Consider the following 22,847-nt stretch of genomic DNA (forward strand, 5'->3'; position numbering starts at 1 on the left):
TCTCTATAACATAATTGATAAATTTGTTTACAGCAAGTGATAACAAAGCTATATCTAACAATATAAATACAACTCTTAAAAACTTCCCACTTGTTTATAAAAACAACAAACTGTTTCAGCTCTTGAAGTGTTTTGATTTGACAGACAGTGACCATTCGTGTTTCAACTGTAAAGCAGCTGTGTTTGCATGGCTGTGTTTCGGTTTGAAGGGTGGGATAAGACAGTGAATTTACAGGGTACAGAGGAATAACACCTGAGTCCACAAGAATTGCAACGCATGTGGGGTATCATGGGCGAAACAGTATACTCTGTTATGTCCATGGTACTGCTTATGTCTATAGGCGACGGTTACCACTTTCCATCAGGTGGGCCGTCAGTATGTTTGCCATTCTAAGTTGTATAAAAAAAAGTAACAAAACATATTTTAAATACACAATCGGGACTTAAGGGGATGGTAAAGCCTTTACAGTTAAATAGCAATCCACGTCGAAACGTCGGCAATAAAGAAGCAGGTATGTAAGTATTATTTACCTGTAAAGGCATTTACATCGCGTTAAATCCCGATTGTGTATTTAAAATATGCGTAAACCACGTGAAAGTTTAAAATTAATTAGTGACAAATTACTCTAATAGTTAAAATAGTTTTGCAGTACATTTTAGTTTTTATGTCATCTTATTCCTAGGTCTTATAGATTATAAAAAAAATATTTGAAATTTGTAGTTACTATTACCATTGTATTATTTTTACGTGTCACTGCTATTGACTGTGATTTCGATGTTAAAATATTACTAGTCGAAATGTACGATTCCGCCCACGTGAATCAGGATATAAAGTATTCTTTGTTCTAAGTCAGATTCCCTTGTACCAAATTTCTTTCAAATCCGTTTAGTAGTATTTTTTGTTGAGTGAAAGAGTAACAAACATCATTACAAAATTCCAGAATAAGATATGGTCTGATACTGTGGGGAAACTCGGTAGAGGTAAACAAAGCTTTTATCTCACAAAAAATTTATACTAGTTATTTTCGATATTTCACCCATATTCATTGTGTTATATATATTTAATACTTTGAACAAGTTGTAAACCATTGTTCAAAGAATATAACTTACTGACATTACATTGTATGTACATTTACGAAATATGTCAGTTTGTAAGGTACCATTTCGATTTCCTATTAAATACACTAAAAGACATTGTAAGAAATTAGTATTACCAACAACAAAGATATCCTAGTGAAATTATGTAATTAGTAATGAATTTAAAAAAAGAACTGCATATATGGATAGCAAGTAAGTTACACATTATAAAAGACCGACTTTTCTGTATTACAATCGAATTAGCGTTTAAAAATTGACAAAAGCATTCACATTACCAGAGGGGAGACTTTGTACAAAAGTCGATTGCTTGGGTACCTCTGTCCCATTCGTGTTTCTACTATGAAGCAGTTGTGTTTGCATGGCTGTGTTTCGGTTTGAAGAGTGGCATATGGCGTGAATTTACTGGGTACGGAGGAATAACACCTGAGTCCTCAGGAATGGCAACGTATAGGGGGTATCATGGACGAAACAGTATACTCTGTTATGTCCATGGTACTGCTCATGTCTATATGCGACAGTTACCACTTTCCATCAGGTGGGCCCTCAGCTTGTTTGGCATTCTAAGTTGTATAAAAAAAAGAAACCAAAATGTTCTGTTTATAAAAAGTTTTCCTTGCTGATAAAATGTTTCTTAGGTCTACATTGAAAATGTTTGAATTACATATCTGAACAAGCACTATAATTATATTCTCTTTATAGTTACTGAACCATTTGGTTCATGCGAATGTATTTACATCATTTAATATAGTTGGTATTTATATTGCAAAATTATTTGTAGAGACTGCCAAGTTTCTTGCGGTTGCTTCTCGAGAGATAAAATCAATAGATAAAATCATAAAAATTGACAAAAACATGTTTGTAAACAAGTTTATTGAAGTAAAGATTATAATGTTTGTATTTATATATAAGATAAGCTAATAAATAGTCTGTGCATTTAAATTAATATTAATATTGAATTATTCCTTCAATTTTCAGATTTATATATATATATATATATATATATATATATATATATATATATATATATATATATATATATATATATATATAAAATAATAAAATGTAATAATTTTGAATAAAATTCAGTGAATATAATATTTAATTATCAACGCACACATACACACACACTATCATACGTCTTCATACAACCTCACACTATATCATAAAGTCTCACTTAACCCATATTTACAATTAGTTCTTTTACCCTCAACTACTTTTCTTCTATTTATATATATTTCTTTTTTTAATTATACTCCCCTTATTAGAAAGTGCATGTCTCCCACAAATTGGTTACCCTAATATGGAAGGACAGTTAAACATTTATCATTATATTAATTTACCATTTATCATGCCAATCATGATAAAATTATAATCAATGCCACATAGAAGTTTTGAAATTTCTTAACATACACACCTACACTCACACAAATACATCCACAATTACACACACTCGTACACGCGCGTGCGCGCACGCGCATACACGCACGCACGTACACACAAAGACAATACAATAGAAGTAGTCGTAGTTACTTGTTATCAACTAATATTTTAAGTATTATTACTTAAATATTATTATTAACTCTAGATATTTAATTATCTATCACAATGACACTTTATTTCTTTATCGACTAGATATATTACATACATGATATTAAGAACGTGATTAAATGTATGTGCTATGTCTGTCGACTAGTCACGTGATGGTCTTGTTCTATTCTAAGGGACTCCGAAGACTAGTGACAATCCTTGGCATAGTTTACACTCCGTTAAATGGAATAGAACACAGAATTACATTAAAATGCTCACGAATCTGTGTGCGGACTCCATTATTGGCGTATTTTCATTATTTTTATTTTCATTGTAATTATTTTCCCTAAGGGTCTGGCCCTTTAAAAAACATACATTTATGTAGTCTCAGACAAGCTCCATTTATATCCGGGAGTTTTTTAAATAATGGAATTGTAACTCCGTCTGCGCAAACGGTATACGCTGGCAGGACACCAGTGAGGGATGATAGGCGAGAATGAAAGGGCAGGTTAGTTACCCCATGGTGATGAATACACGTGGAATTCAACACGATGGTTTCCAGGAGGACCAGGTGAAGGCTGGATTTATTGCTAGCAATGCGACTTAGTAGTCCCCGTTACTAACAATCCTTATCCCGAAAATTAAGCCCACGACTATCGATGGATGAAGCGATACTTGCTTATATATCTATATACTTACGTACAACCCCAAAACATTGCCCTTCTTTTTTCAGTCACCAGGAAAAAGGCGCGACTTTATAATAAGCAGTAAATAATTTGTTCTATCAATACTTTTTTCCTTAGAAAAAATGTTAGGCCAATGCTCTCTAACTCTAACCTGAATCGGCAATAGATAGGTATTTTACATAAAGTGACCGCCGTTGTAACTTTGAATTAATAAACATTGTGTCCCACAAAAAAACCGACTTCAAATGTGTCAAAACCTGTTATTATTTGATCTAAAAACTAAACTCATTTACCTATTTTGATAATTTTTTAATGGGATCTACTAGTCTAGGGTCCACTAAGAGATGCAATGACAATTGCGACCAGTACCTAAACATATTCTCCGAATCCCAATTACCTATGAACTCACAAAATTAAAAATAATTGATATAAAGCTTAGGCCAGACCTAATTATACGTAAAAATCAGAAATCAATAAATTATGACGCATTAAAACAACGCCTTAGTGTTGTGCCTAGGTTAATAACACCGATAATCGTTATATCTTGCCCGTGAATGAAAATCGCTAGTAACATGTGTGATACGATCCAAAATACCACAGCAGGAGGCCGCGCATGCGCGACTACGTTTTGCGTACGTGACTTGAAGCATGATGGCGGTGTAGGGGTCGAGCGGGCGGTGGGAGGGCACTATAAACATCAGAGCCGTAAACGAATCCCACGCCGCTAATTGTCAGCTGCCGGCCCTATGTTTACAAACGTTTGCTCGATTTACGGAACCAGTGTAGTTAGACTTGGTGGCGCCTTACGCCTCGTACAATGTAGAGGTCATGGTTCTCTAGTAATTTCGATGTCGATGATAAATCAACATTCCCGCGAATATTTCGCATACTTAAAATATAGTAAAGGCGAACAGATCAGTTGTAAATCGACGTACACCAGTTCTAAATAAGGTTTATCTGTAATGTCACGTTTGAAAGTAACATTCGTGAAAAACAACACGTGACAGTCGAGAAACAAAACGGTTAAATAACCATAGTCAAATAAATAGTCCGACACATACTTATACTTGACTATTTTAAATATAAAATTAATAAAAACAATTACACTTATTACCACAGTACTTAATGGGCAACGGTAGTACCGTTATGGTATCCCCATAAGCAGATGTCTTAATAACTTTGTGTTTTGAATAATTTTGTGTCCACTATCATCATCCAGACAGCTTGATTTTTTTTTGTGTTTTTTATACTGGGGATGATAGGAATTGTGACACAATCATATCGGTCGTTAACTGTCCACAGCTGAATAAAAGCCTTCCCCATAAGGGTTGTTTTTCCAGTAGTTATCACGCACGTGGGTTAGCAATCGCAGTTAGATTAAATTCCCTTAGTCGCCTCTTACTACACCCACGGGAAATAAAGGGGTGGTCTATTCTATGACGGGACCATATGGCGACCTGTCAGCTATGGTAACACAGTATATAACAATATTAATTGAATTTAGAATGATAGCTAGATATATAACCATTGGTTTATTTGCAAAACACAATTACAATATTAACAAAAGAATACAAAATATAAATACATACATAAATTTTAAAGTAACACAATAGAATATATGCAGTATGTGTGTATTGTAACAACACAAAAAGGTCTTATTAGCTCAGTGGGAACATTGCTCAGAGAGCAAAACACTGATTTTCAGTTGCATACAAACTAGTAAACGAACTACTTGAAAAATTACAAGAATCCAAATAACAACTAAAGACTCTTTAATAATTTTCCTTCCTTCTCTTAACCTCTTTAATTTTAGTCAACAGATTGGGAGCTACATTAATATTTCTTAATCGTTCGGAATCTCCCTTTAGAGTAATCCTAAAATCGACACACTGAAGCGCTTTTAGAAATTTCTGCCGTGAGAATATAATAAAATTTACCAAATGCTATCTATTCAGCCTAGATTGAATTTTTGTCTATATTTTTATTGTCCTGACCAATCTGTCTTTAGTTTAGATTAAACTGTAGTAACAAAGACAACGTTGAGTAGAGACAACGAAGTCGTTGAACATGACTTTTTTCTTATCATCAAGTTCATCCTACCTAACCTTACCTAACGATTCTAACGTTGAGCTCATATTCACGTGTGGAACACGTGTCACGTGAATATGTCGTGTAATCGATTCAACATCCGATTAAAATTTTCCAACGAATCCGGCAAAGTACCACATAATCGAATTTGAAAGTTCAAGAACAGCGGGTCTACCATGAAATGAAATTTCGGACTCAATTTCGTGTTTTTGTTTATACCAAAATCGGACCAATAAATGGAGTTTAACATTTCGTTCGTCATGCATCCTATCATAAAAGTCCAAAGGAACAATATTTTAACATTTTTAATATTTCCAAACGGCATGTATTATGTAATTTTAACATTAAATTTCTATTTCATTTGGCTCAGAAATTTCGGAAAACATTTCATGGTAGGCCCTCAGTTTACGGCTTACTTCCATTCTTACGTCTTGATACTATCTAAGTTTAAATTATGTAGTTGTTATTGGCACTTGATGAGACTTAAACAAAATTGACATTTGAAATTGAAATTGATGAAACAGAAGACAAAATATTTTAATTCAGATTTTTATCCAATTACTATGAAACCCAAAAAGTAAAGTAATATATTTTAATATTCATTCTCAGTAGGTATATTGATGCAAAAATTATTTGTCTATGTCGAACAGAAAAGGAGATAGGTAAGTTAGAAAAAAAATATTACAACTATTTTATGAATGTTAATTACTTAGAACGTTATAAGTCTATGGTTAATTAGGAAGCTTTGATGGTAATCTGTATTAGTGGTATTGAAATTGTTAATATGTATTCACATCGTTTCAACAATCTAAATATTATATTCCTAACATCATTAGTATTAACGAAGTATTAAATTATTCATAAAAACTAAAACCCCCTACAAAACTAATTTAACTATGAGAGAGTTTGTTACCTTTTTTCGAATTTGGAGTTTAGCGCAAAAAAGAAGCGAAACAGTACAATAGTTCAAGTTATCAGTGTTTCGACATTTTTATGAATATATTTGCAGATACATCTCTGGTATTGCAGGTGTTCATAGACTACGGTAAACACTTACCATCAGGTGGGCCGTATATTTGTTCGCCACCTCAGTAGTATAAAAGTATAAAAAAAAACATGAATAAGGTGAATAATCTTTACAGTATAATACGCAAAAAAAATTATAGCAATATTTTTAACGGAAATAAATAATAATTATTATCTACAAAAAGCAAAATATAATGACAATGAAAGTAAAAATAGTACTGACTGAAAGCACTGATTTACATTAAAAACAAAAATTAATCAATCCATGAAATTTAATAATTAAATAGGAATATTTATCGGATCTATTAATTAGATATATATTGTATCCTAATCACTTAAATATTTTTAAATTGCCTATCATTTTAATTAATCTATATTTAAAGTTTTTATTAAAATGTACATTTGATAAACAGTTAGATTACAAGTCTAATATGTAGGTATAATTTGAGAATTAGGTTATTAAAATACTTTTATTTTTGTTTCATAATTAAATGTAGTACACATAACTACATATATCAATCGGATGTAATTTTTTTTTTTCAATGAATAAATTATTTTATTTTAATTAATTACTTGAGTCTAGTACTTGTAGTTATATTTTATGCAGTTATTATTTTTAATATCTAAAATTTTATACCTACATTTATGTATATGTAAATTTTAGCCGTGTGTATATACAATAAGCCTATTTTTTCTGTGGATGTCGAAAGAGGCGACTAATGTAACTTCATGATAGAGAAATGGGCAGCAGCATTAATCTTAAAACATCTCTAAAAGCCTAACTGTTGTTGCCAAGCGTGGCAACTACTGGCAAAACCTCCCTCATAAGGGAGGCTTATGTTCAACAGTGGGCAGTTAACAGCTAAAATGATGATGATGATTTATGTAAATAGATAAGTAAGTAAATAATAACATTTGATATTATATCTACTTACGCAGTTGCGGTTGACTCATCTAATAATTACTCAGCAAACTTGTATACATATAATAATATATACATATTATCCGGTCACGTTAGTATGTAAGTTTGCTCAACAATTACATATATTTATTTTGCCATGTGATATCATAGTAATTTATAGCTCTCTTTAATCAACAGAGTTACTGCTCGTATACATTTTGAATTGTTACCTCTGCTTTTTATATGTTTATCATTAAAATATGTAAATTATTTGAACAAGTAAATTATGTTCCAAAAAAAGAACACTGATTTCAATCTTGTCAAAACCAGTCATTTCGATTTAAAAACCAATCTACTTAACCGATTCTGATAAAATTTCTATAAAACATTCCATTAACCAATTTAAAAGTGCATATCCTAAAAAACAATTTGCCAAATCCGAGATAACAAACAAAAAACACAACCAAATTAATAACCTCCTTTTTTTGAAAACGGTTAAAAGAAGTCACTGTAACAGCAACACGTTTAATTCATCAGATATATATTATAAATACTTGTTTCCTCTATAAATTATATTTTTCATTCTGAAATCTCATAATACAGGCATAATATACAAAGAAGATTAAAGAGCCCTCTTTATACTATACATTTATGTATTTATTCATTAGAACATGTATATATTCATTAATGTTAAATTACATACAAGTCTAAGGACACTGTGATACGTATATATATAATGCTCATAGTATTTTTTCTTTTTTTTATGCAACTTAGAATAGCAAACAAGCTGACGGGCCACCTGATGGAAAGTGGTAATCGTCGTCTATGAACATGAGCAGTACCACGGACAATAGAGTATACTGTTTCGCCCATGTTACCTCCATGCGTTGCCATTACTGAGGACTCTGGTGTAATTCATCTGTACCCTGTACATTCACTGCCATATTTCACCCATCAAACCGAAACACAGCCATGCAAATACAACTGCTTCACGGTAGAAACACGAATGGGACAGAGGTGTCCAAGCAAACGACTTTTGCACAATGTCTCCCTCGGGTATATACATATACTTTTTTTCAATAGGTGATAATGAAATGGTAACCCCGCCTGCGCTATCGGTGGTGGTGGTATGCTGGTGGGGCACCAGTAAGGGATAATAGGTAACAGTGAATACCGATCCGTCAGTCCATTGTGACGAATTCTAGTAGAAATAACGACGATAGTTCCCAGGAGGAACCGTGCGTAGATCTACCTGATAGGGTGTTTTGCTAGTAATGGGGAAAGTTAGACTCATTACTAACAATCACTTTCCCCCATAAGTATACGTTATTAGCATTATATTGCATGTATAAAAATACATGTAATTACTTAAATAAAATGCTTGCTGTTATTATTTTAAAAATATACTATAGAAATGTGTTTACACCACTTATTATCTATGATTTCTAATTGAGACTCAGTTATCGTGGCTGCGATATATCTGAGTAAACTCGTAATTTAGATATGTTCTAGCCATAATAATCAAAGTAAGTAGTTATCTTAATGATCGCTAATAAAATTAAAAACATTAATTTGCCATTTTCTTTTTTTTATACAACTTAGAATGGCAAACAAGCTGACGGCCCACCTGATGGAAAGTGGTAACCGTCGTCTATAGACATGAGCAGTACCATGCACATAACAGAGTATACTGTTTCGCTCATGATACCTCCCATGCGTTGCCATTATTTATATTGTTACAAATTATTCAGACCAAAGATGTAGAAAAGACGAGCTTAACTCTGTAAGAGTTCTCTTCCAGCAAACTAATTGGAAAGGCTGATCTCGTATGTCTGTAGCGTCTGTAAATATTAAATATTGTAACAATTTTTAGATCGTTTTTTTACGCATACACATTACGCTTTCATATACATATATACGTACTTACCTGTCACGCTTTTCGTCCATTGGGGTAGGCAAAATCAATGGAACCCCAAATGGTTCGATTTAAAGAGACTCCATTCAATTCCTCCACACTCATCAACCTTTTCATACATGCTCGCCGGTTACTGATACTTTTAATTCGACCCTTCTTGGACGTCACCTGTTTGGTCGGCATATGTCCACCTGGGACTGTCCTTATCGACATATCTATTCATTCGTGTTCAATAAATATCATTTATCATTTTCGTTAATTGAGGTCTTGAGATCTTTGCGATGTGGTTCCGGCATAGAAAGGCCCACCCCTTTTTTTCCGTGTATGTTTTAAAAGGCAACTAAGGGAACTTTATGGTCGATGGATAAGCTGCAACGTCCCTTTTAAAACATCACCAAAGTTTAATTGTAGTTGCCAACCCGCTTAAAAAGCGTGACAACTACTGGCAAAACATCTCTTTTAGGCCTATGTTCAGCAGTGGACAGTTAGTTAACGGCAGGTAAAGGGTAACATATATGAAGATCTTGAGAGATGAACAACTTTATATAAATATAGTTCCTATTTCAAAATCTAAATCTACTACCACTGTCTCCCGTTCTCTTTAGAATATTGAGAAATCGTTTCTCAGCACCTCTCATAGTGTCCTCAAAAAGCCCCTTTTACCCAAAATTTCTTGTTCCTACATCAATTAATGTAAAGTTTTATTAAGCAGTTTGTTTAGCCCGCCTGAACGAATGGATTGTAATAAACTCACAAACTGTAGACATAGGTCTAAAATATACAAAAATTAAATAACAATTATTGTCTTGTATACTTCCGTTCTCTTATCTCCCCCTCTTATATGATAAATTACTTCCATGTCGTAAAATTTTGTGTGGAATAGAAATATAAATAAATAAATAACTCTTAATTATATATCAATATTGATATAGGTTACTGGAATGCTTCTTTTAAATAATTTAAGTACGTAAATTCAAGTAGTATTCAGGTTTGTGGTCAATCCCAATTGAATGTAACAAAAAAACGCTCTCTAAATGGCCAGGTGTAGTAATAATAACAATAATTGCCATGTGGTCCCGGCATAGAATAGGCCACCCCTTCCTTTCTTGTGGGTGTCGTAAACGGCGACTAAGGGAACTTATTGTTTCAGTAATAGGCAGCAGCGTCCCTCTTAAAACATCTTTAAAAGACTTAACTATGGTTGCCAACCTACCTTCCAAGCGTGGCAACTACGGGCAAAAGTACCCATATGGGGAAAGGTTATATTCAGCAATGGACAGTTAACGGCGGAAATGACGATGATGGCACCCGGGTCTTTGCATTTGTTTCCGATCTATAAAGGATGTAAAGGACGGAACGTGATTTGGTCACATTTTCCCTTTGTTTTCATACAATGTTCCCAAGAATTGCAGACGTACGTAGATAAGATTAGCCAATACCCGCTCATTGAAGTGCAAAACTATTTTAAGCAGATAATAGATACTTGAATTGAACCAGATTTTCTAGGAAGTCTTAAGAAATAAATCATAAGACGCATTTGTCAATGTACAAATATACATGTATTATTTATTTGTGTTATAATGTATATAGAAAAATATAACATTTTCTGTTAACTACAAATTTAATGTTATATATTATATTTACACATAGGTCTTTAACCCGTATCGTAATCGTTGATAATGAAACGTAGTAACCTTGAAATGTATAGTTTTCGTTCGTTAACCGAATGCTAACTGGGCGCCAGCTAACGGTTTCAATTCGTACCATAATCCACGGTATACGTAGCCCATAGATGGAAACCACCTATACGGCATGTCAATATCCTGATACTGATGAAACTTGGCTTATTATAATAATATTAGTCAGACAACTTAAGGCTCATTTTGTTACTTATAATTTACTTAACCTATGTTAGTAAATGAGCGGTCAAGACACTCTTACATTGATAACCTTAGGATGGGACAGTCCATTTTACCGGCAATTGTCTTCAGAACACTGTTTGAGTTTACACGTACTCTGCCTAATAGCGAATCAATTCTTTTGCACCGTATTGCTTAAAAGTCATCAGTACGCTCTCGTACAAACATGTATGGCGACGAGGTAGCCCTAACAGTGCCCTGAAGGCATTATTATATTGGACTAGAAGAGCATTGTAAGTCTTTTAATTATAGATAGACCTACAAGCTAATGCTACCTTTGTCACATTTTATATCTCCGCCGTATATTCTTTCTTATAGGCGTATATGTATGAATTTTTTTTTTGGCATCAATAGTGCGGATGTCGACCTGATGAGACAAATTGCTAGCAATGGGGACGCTAAACTCATAACTAACAATCCCCCATACCCTATCGTATGTGTAGCAGAATTTTCTCGACTTTAAATGCACAATAATAGACACATTGCTTTACGCGAATATGAAACTAGATTTGCTGCTGGTTAAAGTCAGAAAGTCATCTCGCAAGTTATTTCATATCTTTGTGTTCTTCGATTTTTGAATAAGCAAAGCATTCTACCTTTTAGATTAGGCAAATTTAATTTACGTATTATTTTGTGTCTATACTTCGAGATCAAGTAATACATTTTACAAAAACATGTTGCGGGTAATATTTATTTTTATCCTTAATCCTTTTGCAATAAGTATTAAATCACATTAAAAATATCTTACGAAATTGTACCAAATTATTTAAATTAACACAATTTTTTACGTTTATAATACTTGTGAGTTACATACAAGCAGACCTTTGGAATCAGAGGCCCGAAGCCAGAAGGCTTAATTAAAAAACAGATGTGATCGGTCGTATTTCCTACGACTCCCATTCACTTCTTCACTCTTTTGTTCACAGGCCATGGTAGCGTGTTACCCTGGCTCCGGTAGCCATTATGTAAAACACGTGGATAACCCAAATAAGGACGGACGGTGCATCACAGCCATATACTACCTCAACCGAAACTGGGATGTGAATCGGTGTGGAGGATTACTCAGGTGAGTGACGAATTTGAATCTTACGCCCTTAATATTACCGATGAAAGTTAAAGGCATTTAAGATTTCTTTTCGAATTTGCCTGGCCAATCTCTAAACAAAGACAGGTACAAACGTACTTAAATAAGGGGATTTATTACAGAAAAGAAAAAAAAAATAGAAAATACACTAAAAAGGGGAACAATGTTTCTGCCCAATAAGCAGCTGTACTTACCTGTTTGGGTTTCAGTTTTAGGGTGGTACATTTAACAGTGAAATTACTGAATACATTAATCTTTAGAAATGGCAACACATAATGGGTACCATGGGCACCACAATGTAGTCTGTATTGTTCTTATACTTAAGATTTTTTTGTAGAATTATTCATCCGGTCAGTTGTAAAATTTCTAAATCCTACCAGCATGACAACTTTATTAGTGTGTTTTTCTAGTATTTTCCTCGTCTATTCTTCCCTAGCAATCGTTAAGTCACGTCATTTCTATGTATTGTTCATGTTTATATTTATTTGTTTGTATATTTGAGATGGTCTCGGCTTGTATGTCTGTTTGTATTGGTCAGAGTGTTTTTTTATATATAATATTAAGTATGTACTAAAAAGTAAGAATGTTTATTAGTTGTCTAGTATCTATATTACGCTCTGCATGCTCTGCTTAGTTTAGGGCTAGACGGCGCTGCGTAATACTTTCAGTGGTATTTATTTATATACTGTTTGATTTTAACTTTTCTGTCTCTATCAGAAATCTTTTATTCATATAAACCGATGATTTATTATCTCATCGCTTGTCTTCTAAGCGAATTGATTACAATATAAGGGCACTTGAACTCAGACGGCGGAGCAGAAAGTACGTCTGAAGTTTTTACTATCACAAAATTATAAAGTCGCCGCGGACGCTATAAAAATGCAAATAGTATACAAAAGCTACAAGACACTGTTATTGCACGCTGTCAAACCAGTTGGGGTCAGCACATACCAAACGGAAAAATCCTCTTTAACGTCACTGAATAAAGAACTGTAACTGTATAGCCTTTAAGTATAAAGTTGAAAGCAACTGCCGAACGAGCATACGCAGTGAATGCTTGTTGTTTGTCTCGAATTTTATATTTAAAGTCAATAGTGATACGGTTTTTTATTCAGTGACATAAAAAAGGGCGCGAGGATTTTCCGTTTGGTATGTGCTGATTTTTATATGAAAACAATATTTAAGCGAATGGGTAGGCTAAAACAGCACTAGGTAACTTTCAGTTATGGGGTTGTGCTATAAAAGTTTTATAGGATCTTTTGTCCTTTACTCCTTAAGATATGGCTACCTGTAAATGGCTAGCTCATACTCGTGAAATAGTGCTACCTGCTTATAAGAACTGGTGTACTCTAGTCGCTGTTTTGAATTTCTCTTTGATCTCAGTTAAAAAAATATCACAATCAATTATTTTGCAAAGTTTAATGTCTATTCTACTCAAGCAGGTAAAGAAAAAAAAGGTCCCATTCCTTTTCAAGGAACATTCACCTTCTCTGGTTAGTAGTCATTGTCTGATGGTGAATCATAACTAAATTACTCTTAACAACTATAGTAGTTCAATTTTGTACTTTAATTACATATAGTTACGTATAGACTCTACATTAAAGAGCATATATTACAAAAAATATCTTTAAAACACCAAAAGTGAGTGTAAAACAATGATCAGTAGGTGCATATTGCTTTGGCAAAATTCGAACTGGAGAAAACAATAGAAGCTTTGCCGCCTTTTGAATTCTCTTTTACTTACTACGATCTCATAAACTGGTATTTATGAAATTATGAATTTCGTCTTTATATTGATGACGTTAAGGTTAAAATTAGATGGTATTTTTTTTTTTATAATACACTAATAAATGTTAGACATCGAGAGTTGACTCCTTAGATGCATTTAAGGGGCTATTAACCAACTTGGTTGGCAAAATTAACTTTAACAGCAAGAGACATTTGGATGAAGAGGAGTATAATATAAGAATAGATGTTGATAGTCGATCATCATCATGATTATGTCATGTCGGCTGTTAACTGTCCGCTGCTGATATAGGCATTCCTGTAAAGGGAGGTTTCGCCTGTAGTTGCCACGGTTGGAAGGCGGATTGGCAACCGCATTTATGGTTTGGTGATATTTTAAGAGACGCTGCTGCCCATCCCTCGGCTATTGAATTCCCTTAGTCATCTCTTATGACACCCGCTGGAAAAGAAGAGGTATTTGGCGACCTATTCTAATGGGCAACAGCGTCCCTCTTAAAATATTTCCAAAGCTTAACTGGAGTTGCCAATCTGTTTGCCAAGTGTGTCAACTACTGGCAAAACCCTCCTAGGAGGAAGCTTATGTTCAGCAGTAGACAGTTAAAAGCTGATTAAATAATGGTGATTATAATTTAAATAAATGAATATTTAGTTTAAAATAAATATTGTTTTACATTCCAGGGTATTTCCTGAAGGTACAAATCAAGTAGCGGATATAGCGCCTATCTTTGACAGAATGCTGTTCTTCTGGTCGGATAGGCGGAATCCTCACGAGGTGCAGCCTGCATATCAAACCAGGTAATGATCTCATGACACGTATATTGTACAACTAGGTGTGACCGGCTGCTATGCTCGCCTAAATTAAAACTAAAACTGTTATTTTATGTGATAATTTGGCATAGAGGTAGACTATGTACAAAAGTCGTTTGCTGGGATACCTCTGTCCCATTCGTATTTCAACCGTAAAGCAGTTGTGTTTGCATGGCTATGTTTCATGTATGGCTATGTTATGTACAGAGAAATAACACCTGAGTCCTCAGGAATGACAACACATGGAGGGTATCATGGGTGAAACCGAATACTTTGTTACGTCCATGATATGAGACCGTCAGCTTGCTTGCCATTCTAAGTTGCAAAAAAAAAAGATTCATTTATGTGTATAAAATTTTATTCAAATCGCTCTATGATAACAAATATCTTTAAAAATTTTCACATATATGTCAGGATGGAAAATTTCACATATTTTGGATACACTTTCGATCGCAAGTGCTATCTTTGATTTTAGTAACTAACGATGAGAGCGAGTTTTTTTTTTTTATTAGTTATTTTCATTTTTAATTACCTCGTGACGTCAAAATGCAGAAAGGTGGTCCCATACTCTCCTAGAATTATGACTTTTTGTCAATCATTGTTATTTGTATAGCGCAGATCTAGACAAAATAAAAAATATAAACTTCTCAATGCTTTCAGATACGCCATCACTCTATGGTATTTCGACTCTCAAGAACGGGAGGAGGCGCAAAGACGTTTTAGTAAGTACTTTATATCTATTCTTAAAGTTTCTTTTGAGTGATATATATATACATATATATATATATATATATATATATATATATATATATATATATATATATATATATATATATGGCCGTGTGGTCCGGCCACCCCCACCTTTCCTTTCCCGTGGGTGTCGTAAGAGCGTCTAATGCCTGTACTTGCCAATCCGCCTAACAAGCATGGCAACTTCTATATATATATATATATATATATATATATATATATATATGGCCGTGTGGTCCGGCCACCGCCACCTTTCCTTTCCCGTGGGTGTCGTAAGAGCGTCTAATGCCTGTACTTGCCAATCCGCCTAACAAGCATGGCAACTTCTGGCAACAATTAACAATTGGATGGCGTCCATTGTCTAAGTTGTTAATAGCGTATCATTCGAATAGACAGCACGTGTCAAATAACCAAGAACATATTCGCTCGCTAACCTTGTGTCTAGTGCATTTTCCTCCTTTCAATTAAATATTTAATTGAGGTAAACCCCAACAATATTGCAGTTGAAATACGGCGCAATTGCACTTAGTCACATGTGCTATATATAGGGTTGCCATCCCTCTAGAATTCCCCGGATTTGTCCTAGTTTGAAGGGCGCCAGGGGATAGTCTGCCAGGGGTTTTTGAAAAGTGTCCTTTTGTTGGCAGGGGGAAATCCATATTTTTTATATGTAGGCGACCAATTGAAATAAATCTCAGTTATAAATTCATCCACAATAACCCTGTTTTTTTTTTTTTTTTGTTTTTGTTACAAAAAATATCCTTTTAGAAGTGTCCGGGTACAAACCATATTTCGCCCAAATGTCCGGGGGTTTTGCCGTGTTTATACAGTGTCGACAATTTAGGTGATGGCAGCCCTAGCTATATACTATAATGTTATGTTGGTTGTAGTGGAGATGCTGTAATGCATTACCATTAATATTTACATTATTCATCCTGTTTAGTATTAAAAGCAAGACATATAGTTATAACACAAGCTTCTAATATCTAATTCTAATATTATCCCCTCTTATTATATTTTTATTATTATTATGTCATTCGTTAGTTATCTACTAGTTAGTGCTGAACATACGAGATGTTGCCCGCAGTTGCTACGCTTGGCAGGTGGGTTGACAACTGCAGTTAGACTTTGGTAATGTTTTAAGAGGGACGTTGATGCCCATCCCTCCGCTATTAAGGTCTTTTAGTCGATTTTTTGATGGGTGAAAATGGTATAGTAACTCCACCTGCGCTAACGGGATACGCTGGCAGAGCACCAGTAAAGGGTGATAGATGAGAATGAAAACAGGCCAGTTAACCCATCATGCTGAATTCAACAGGAATTAACCATGATAGTTTCCAGGGAGAACCGCGAGGAGATCGACCTGGTTGGGTATATTGCTAGCAATGGAATTCTCAGTCTCTATTACTAACAATCCCTTACCCCCTCTTTTAGTCGATTAAAAAGGAAGGAGTGGCATTCTAAACCGGGACCACACAACGGTTTTCTGTACAACCATCTCCAATTATACATATAAGCTAATTTATTTACTTTTTATTTTCTAGAAAATAACGCCGTTCCTTCATCGAGCGAGTGATGTCGGACTGTTTCGAGATATACGCCTCAAAAAGGGGATAGTGCTTCACTGTGATCTTTCACTCATTAAGTTCTACTTACCCTTGCATCGTGCACCTATTTCAATCCACTTCAATGAAGAAGTTGCACTATTTAGTCACTTAGAAAAATGACTTTTTACACTTAAGTATAAACAATTGGTTTTTTAGTTAGTTACGCTAAAGTGAGTGTTTCTCAATAACTAAATATCCTTAGTTATAGCCAACCTGGCTGTTTTGTCTAATTAATTATATTTTTTTATATACCCAATAAAAAAAAAATGTTTGATTGTTTTAGGCGGGAACGCATATTTGAAACGATGACAGCTGTCAGATTCTATTGTATGTATTACTCTGTGCTTAAAATTAATGTTTTAAATATATATTTATTGTAAATAATTCTAACAAAACCTTCTTGATTTATTTTTGACGATGGCATGACACTTTTAAATTGACTTAATTTTATTTTGTTTCATTTTGACAGTTCAATACAGTATATATAAGGTAATTAGCCGAATTTGACAGTTATCATCCAATAAATACGGGACTAAGAATCTTAGACTAAATAGAGATAGCAATACAAGAGAGCAGAATTGATGCCAATAAATACCTTTAGTGAAGACATATCTCTATCTCGTTGTTACTGCTAAGAGCGAGTGGGATAGAGAATAAACTGATGCATCCATCTCTACTACACTCTTCCTATCGTCTACTCCTTGCTATTACTATTTGGGTGTAACCGAGATCAATGATGCTGGTTTTTATTGCTTCATTTTCTTATTTGGTTTTTACAACGTCCTCTCTGTTTGTTTGTAAGTTTCTTGAACAATATGGGTTGATGTAAAATTGTGTTAGGTAACTTTGAAAATATTGATTATTGAACAACAAACGATTTTTATAATTCGCTATGAATGTAGTCAACGTTCAAATGATCGCACGAATTGTTGGAAAAATCTATATTTACCATAAATTTTGTAAACACCTTAGTTGATAACTTGTCAATGCAGTTACGGTTGTATAGATGCCTGCTTATTTCTAGTTTGAATAGATTGTCTTGTGATGTATCTCAACATTAGATAGTGAAATTAAGAAAACATAATTATGGATGAATGGAATATCTACCAGGCCATGGCTTTACAAAGAGCATAAAGCATATATCAATCCTTTTTAAACTATCCAAATATGAAATAAAAAAAAATATACAAATTGAGGCGGGAATTTGAATTTAGAATCCTAAGACCGCAGACAAGCGTCGACTGATATAATAATGACTTGACTACATTTTTTATTCATATATTTTTTTTTAATAATAAAGTTACCCAGCATAATACACTTGCTATATATGGTAGACAATTATATTGCGAATATTGTTTTTTTTTTAATACCATAATTTTGCAACTACACCGCTCGTGTAATAGCGAACGGTCGCTTAGTTTGCGTAATAGTCATATGTTTAAGTTAATATTAATAAAATATATAATATTGTAATTGTTACATTTGTAAAGGAGCCTTACAAGTATTATATAAATAATTCGATTGTGTTAACTTTAGTTCCTTAAGGGTCCGCTGATGTTTTGCGTTGTTTATAACACTGTTTAAAAATAATACATACTTTAGATTTTACAATATTTATTTAATGTATAATGACGTCTCCTCTAATAAATATTTACTTTGATATGTTTCTTCTATTCTTTGATAAAACGGCGACTATGCTGATATGAATTGATAAATATTGTAAATATTTCATAGAGATCTTGTTTACTTTTTTTTCTGTTCTTTTTTTTTATTTTAAATTCAATTGTTAATATTCAGATATGTAGTTGCTATATAAATATTTATTTACATATTTATTTCAGTCTTCTCAAATGTTATGTTTGTTTTAATATATTTATTTATTGCAATATCATATCGTGTTTCTACCGTGAAGCAGCTGTTTGCATGGCTGTGTTTCAGTTTGAAGGGTGGGATATGGCGTGAATTTACAGGGTACAGAGGAATAACACCTGAGTCCTCAGGAATGGCAACGCGTGGGGGGTATCATGGGCGAAACAGTATACTCTGTTATGTCCATAGTACTGCTCATGTCTATAGGCGACGGTTACCACTTTCCATCAGGTGGACTGTCAGCTTGTTTGCCATTCTAAGCTGCATAAAAAAAATTATATTGTGCAAACTAGACGTATGCCTTCCTACTGTTTGACCGATCACACCCTTGTCCAATAGTAATATTTATATTATTTATTTTTATTTATTAACTACTTAAGCAGCAATTAACAACAGCGGACGCCAACGTGTGCATGGCTCAAGACTGAATAAGACCTTGCTGCTTGTATATGAGGTTTTTTTTTTATATTTATAAAATTGTATCCAATCCACCAATGTATATAACGAATTATTACATTAACTGTTTAAGATTATTGTGATTTATTGATTATATGTAGTTATACAGGTCAGTCATAAAAGGTATAACAACAAAAAAAGATAATTAAAAACAAAAATTACAATTTGTGCATAAAATTAAAAAGAAAATGTCGCCTGCGGCATATTGTACCTCATCTATTCAATTTCTCTCGTGCTTTATTTTAACGCAGCATGAGCGAAGTGGAATACTTAGTTTAAATATGAAATTAAGTTTAAAAAAATTATAAAAAACATTTATCCACGTTCAACTACAAACGTCATTGATTAATTAGAATATAATTTTTTTTTTAGTGCACTCGTAATTTTTTTTTCTCCATATATCTTTTTTTTTTAATATGAATGAAGTATCTTGATATTTATGAATTAGAATAAGTTTCTTGTGTTGTTGTTGATTTTTTTTATTTAAGGAATATAGTCCACTATATACTCCTTAAAAAAAGCTTAAAAAATACCCTTTTTTTTTGTCTAATCCTGTATAATTTAATCTTTTTGCGATTTGATGTCTTATAATTTGCATTATGAAATATTTTCAAGTCTTGTATCATTGTGTACATACACAATTTAGCTTGATGAGAATATCTACAAATTAAATATAAGAAGATATTTATGGTGGGTGTAAATTGTGTAAAAAAAATACTATAGTATTGAATTTTATACAAATTTTAGATAAATGATTGTATAGATAAGAATTTACCCCTTGATTAAAGTTTTTAATTATAAGTATTTTAATAATTACTTTTGTGATCCATACAGTAAGATGCGGTCAAATAATTGTAGAAACCTTGTGTCGGTATACCTCCTTGTGTATTTGTACAATTTGCTTTCACAACCGAGTTACAACACTTGAAAAGGTTCAAATCTAAATCGTTTCTATTGAGATATTGCATAACAGTCGCATGACTGTAAGATACATTGTCAAGGAATACAATATTAAGCTAATTAAAACTACCTATAAATTCCTCTCCCACCGACTCTAAAGTCGGCGCCAGATGTTTTAACGTGTACTGATGCCTTTATCAGGTAGTGATTATCCTGTATCGCATGTCTCTGTGCCTATACTACCCTGTGTCTGTACTATAGTAAAATCACTTCGACTATTTAGTTTCGGTTTGTGATAAAAATATAATTTAATTCACTAACTTCCTATTTTCTCAACAACAACAAAGAACTATTTCTTCGATTTTTCAACTATACTACTTACAACTAGATACTGTTTCAGTCTTTACACACATGTTCAAATTATACCTTTTTTTTTTAATATTGGCAAAGTGCTGGTGATGTCCATCATGCCAATAACAAACAAGAAACGAGACGGGATATTAAAAAGGAACGGTTAAGGATTTTGGTATTAGTGATAAAGTATTACGTACCTCATAATCTAAGGTTCGAATACTCGTGCCACTCCTTGCGACTTTATGCTCTGTTTTTACATATTTATTTAATCATGTTCTGGCGCCGATTTTAGAACAGTTCTTTCTATGTTGATCCGCATCTCTACTCATTAGGTTTTACATTGCTGTATTCATATCTTTGTTAATATTTAAAAGCCGTGTTTATTGAGAAGTCGACTAATCTATATTTTATGACCAATGCAAATATAAAATAATGTCATTTAATAATTTTGTTTTTATTTAATTATTTGAGCATCAATATTTAGAGGCTTTGTACAAAAGTCGATTGCTTGGGTACCTCTGTCCCATTCGTGTTTCTACCGTGAAGCAGTTGTGTTTGCATGGCTGTGTTTCGCTTTGAAGGGTGGGATATGGCGTGAATTTACAGGGTACAGAGGAATAACACCTGAGTCCTCAGGAATGACAACGCATGGGGGGTATCATGGGCGAAACGGTATACTCTGTTATGTCCATGGTACTGCTCATGTCTATAGGCGATGGTTACCACTTTCCATCAGGTGGGCCGTCAGCTTATTTTCCATTCTAAGTTATATAAAAAAAAGTCTAGTGTACACGCTTGAAACAAGTTTCCATTCCATGCCTCACCTTCCCATATTCGCCTCTCACAACACCTACGGGAAAGGAACGGATGGCCTATTCTATGCCGGGACCGCACGGCCACCATGAAACAGTAGTTTTGCAAAATTATCAAATTAAATTAGTAGTTTGAGAGATAAGTTTAGAAAAATCACACCTCAGAATCGGCCTCATTGTATAGGTATACAATTTTTGCGTCGATGAAAATAGAGAAGAAGCAAGACTATTAGATTTTTTCCGAAGTACTTTTTATATTATTTAGTATAGATACTTACTGCGCCTCTAGCGGATAGTTCCTAAAACTCGGCTTTACATATAAACTTCAACGTACACATGGAAATAATTGTAACTAAAATGAATGTATGTACAACTCGTACTAATCGGTACCATATTTTTTTAATGGGTGATAATGGTTTTTTTTTATGGGTCAAAATGATATGATAACCCCGCCTGCGCTAACGGGAAACCCAGGCGGAGCACCAGTGAAGGGAGATAGATGAGAATGAAAACAGGCCAGTTAGCCCATCATGATAAATTCATCAGGAATTAACCATGATAGTTTCCAGGGAGTACCGCGAGGAGGTCGACCTGGTTGGGTATATTGTTAGCAATGAAACTGTTAGATCCCATTACTAACAATCCCTATCCCCCTGGGTGATAATGGTATGGGGGGGGGGGGGGGTTACAATGCCGGCGCTATCGGTATATCCTATCCTGACGAATTCAACTAGAATTAGACAATGGTTTCCAGGGGGAGCCACGTGGAATTTAACCTAACGGTATATTGCTAGTGATTGGGCTATTTGACCCTATTGCTAACAATCTCTTATTAGGACAATAATTATTATACTCTGTCTATATTTATTTATCAGATCCACATATGGGAAATGTACTGAATGTTCTTATATATCAGGTTCTAAAGATGGGAACAAGCTGCTTAAATGCCTGGAGCTAAAATGAAAGGCAGAAATAAATATTATTTCTTCTCTTTTACTTTTACTCGCTGATAATGTAACTTTCTATAGGTGAAAGAATTATAAAATCAGTTAAGTATATTTTGAACATGTCCACCTCTAAAGAATCAAACCTATATTTAGATGAGATAGATGCCAATTACAGATAAAGCGCCTCTGACTACGCAATCTGACATTTTAATAATATTTTACAGACATTACCATACATATGGTCATTACTTGGTGCCCAGCTCCTTACCCGAAGAAATAATGCATCCAATATTATCAGCAAATAGCGAAAATTTAAAATTCGACTTCAAAATCCTTTTGAAGTGGAATTTTGAAA

General features: G+C 33.6%; 1 protein-coding gene across 1 annotated transcript in view; it reads left to right on the forward strand.

Annotated features, from left to right (window-relative positions):
* LOC113519818 (egl nine homolog 1) overlaps positions 1–21,179 on the forward strand; it is a 33,373-nt gene extending 12,194 nt beyond the window's left edge. Inside the window, exons 4-7 of the mRNA XM_026905032.3 lie at positions 12,087–12,226; positions 14,669–14,785; positions 15,458–15,519; positions 17,092–21,179. Coding sequence (XP_026760833.2) covers positions 12,087–12,226; positions 14,669–14,785; positions 15,458–15,519; positions 17,092–17,123 — 351 coding nt within the window. The 3' untranslated portion in view covers positions 17,124–21,179. The remainder of the gene's footprint in view (positions 1–12,086; positions 12,227–14,668; positions 14,786–15,457; positions 15,520–17,091) is intronic.
* The last annotated feature ends 1,668 nt before the right edge of the window (positions 21,180–22,847 follow it).

The sequence above is a fragment of the Galleria mellonella genome, unplaced genomic scaffold (assembly GCF_026898425.1).
Source record: "Galleria mellonella isolate WM207_F2 unplaced genomic scaffold, CSIRO_AGI_GalMel_v1 utg65, whole genome shotgun sequence".
Classification (NCBI taxonomy): Eukaryota; Metazoa; Arthropoda; class Insecta; order Lepidoptera; family Pyralidae; genus Galleria; species Galleria mellonella.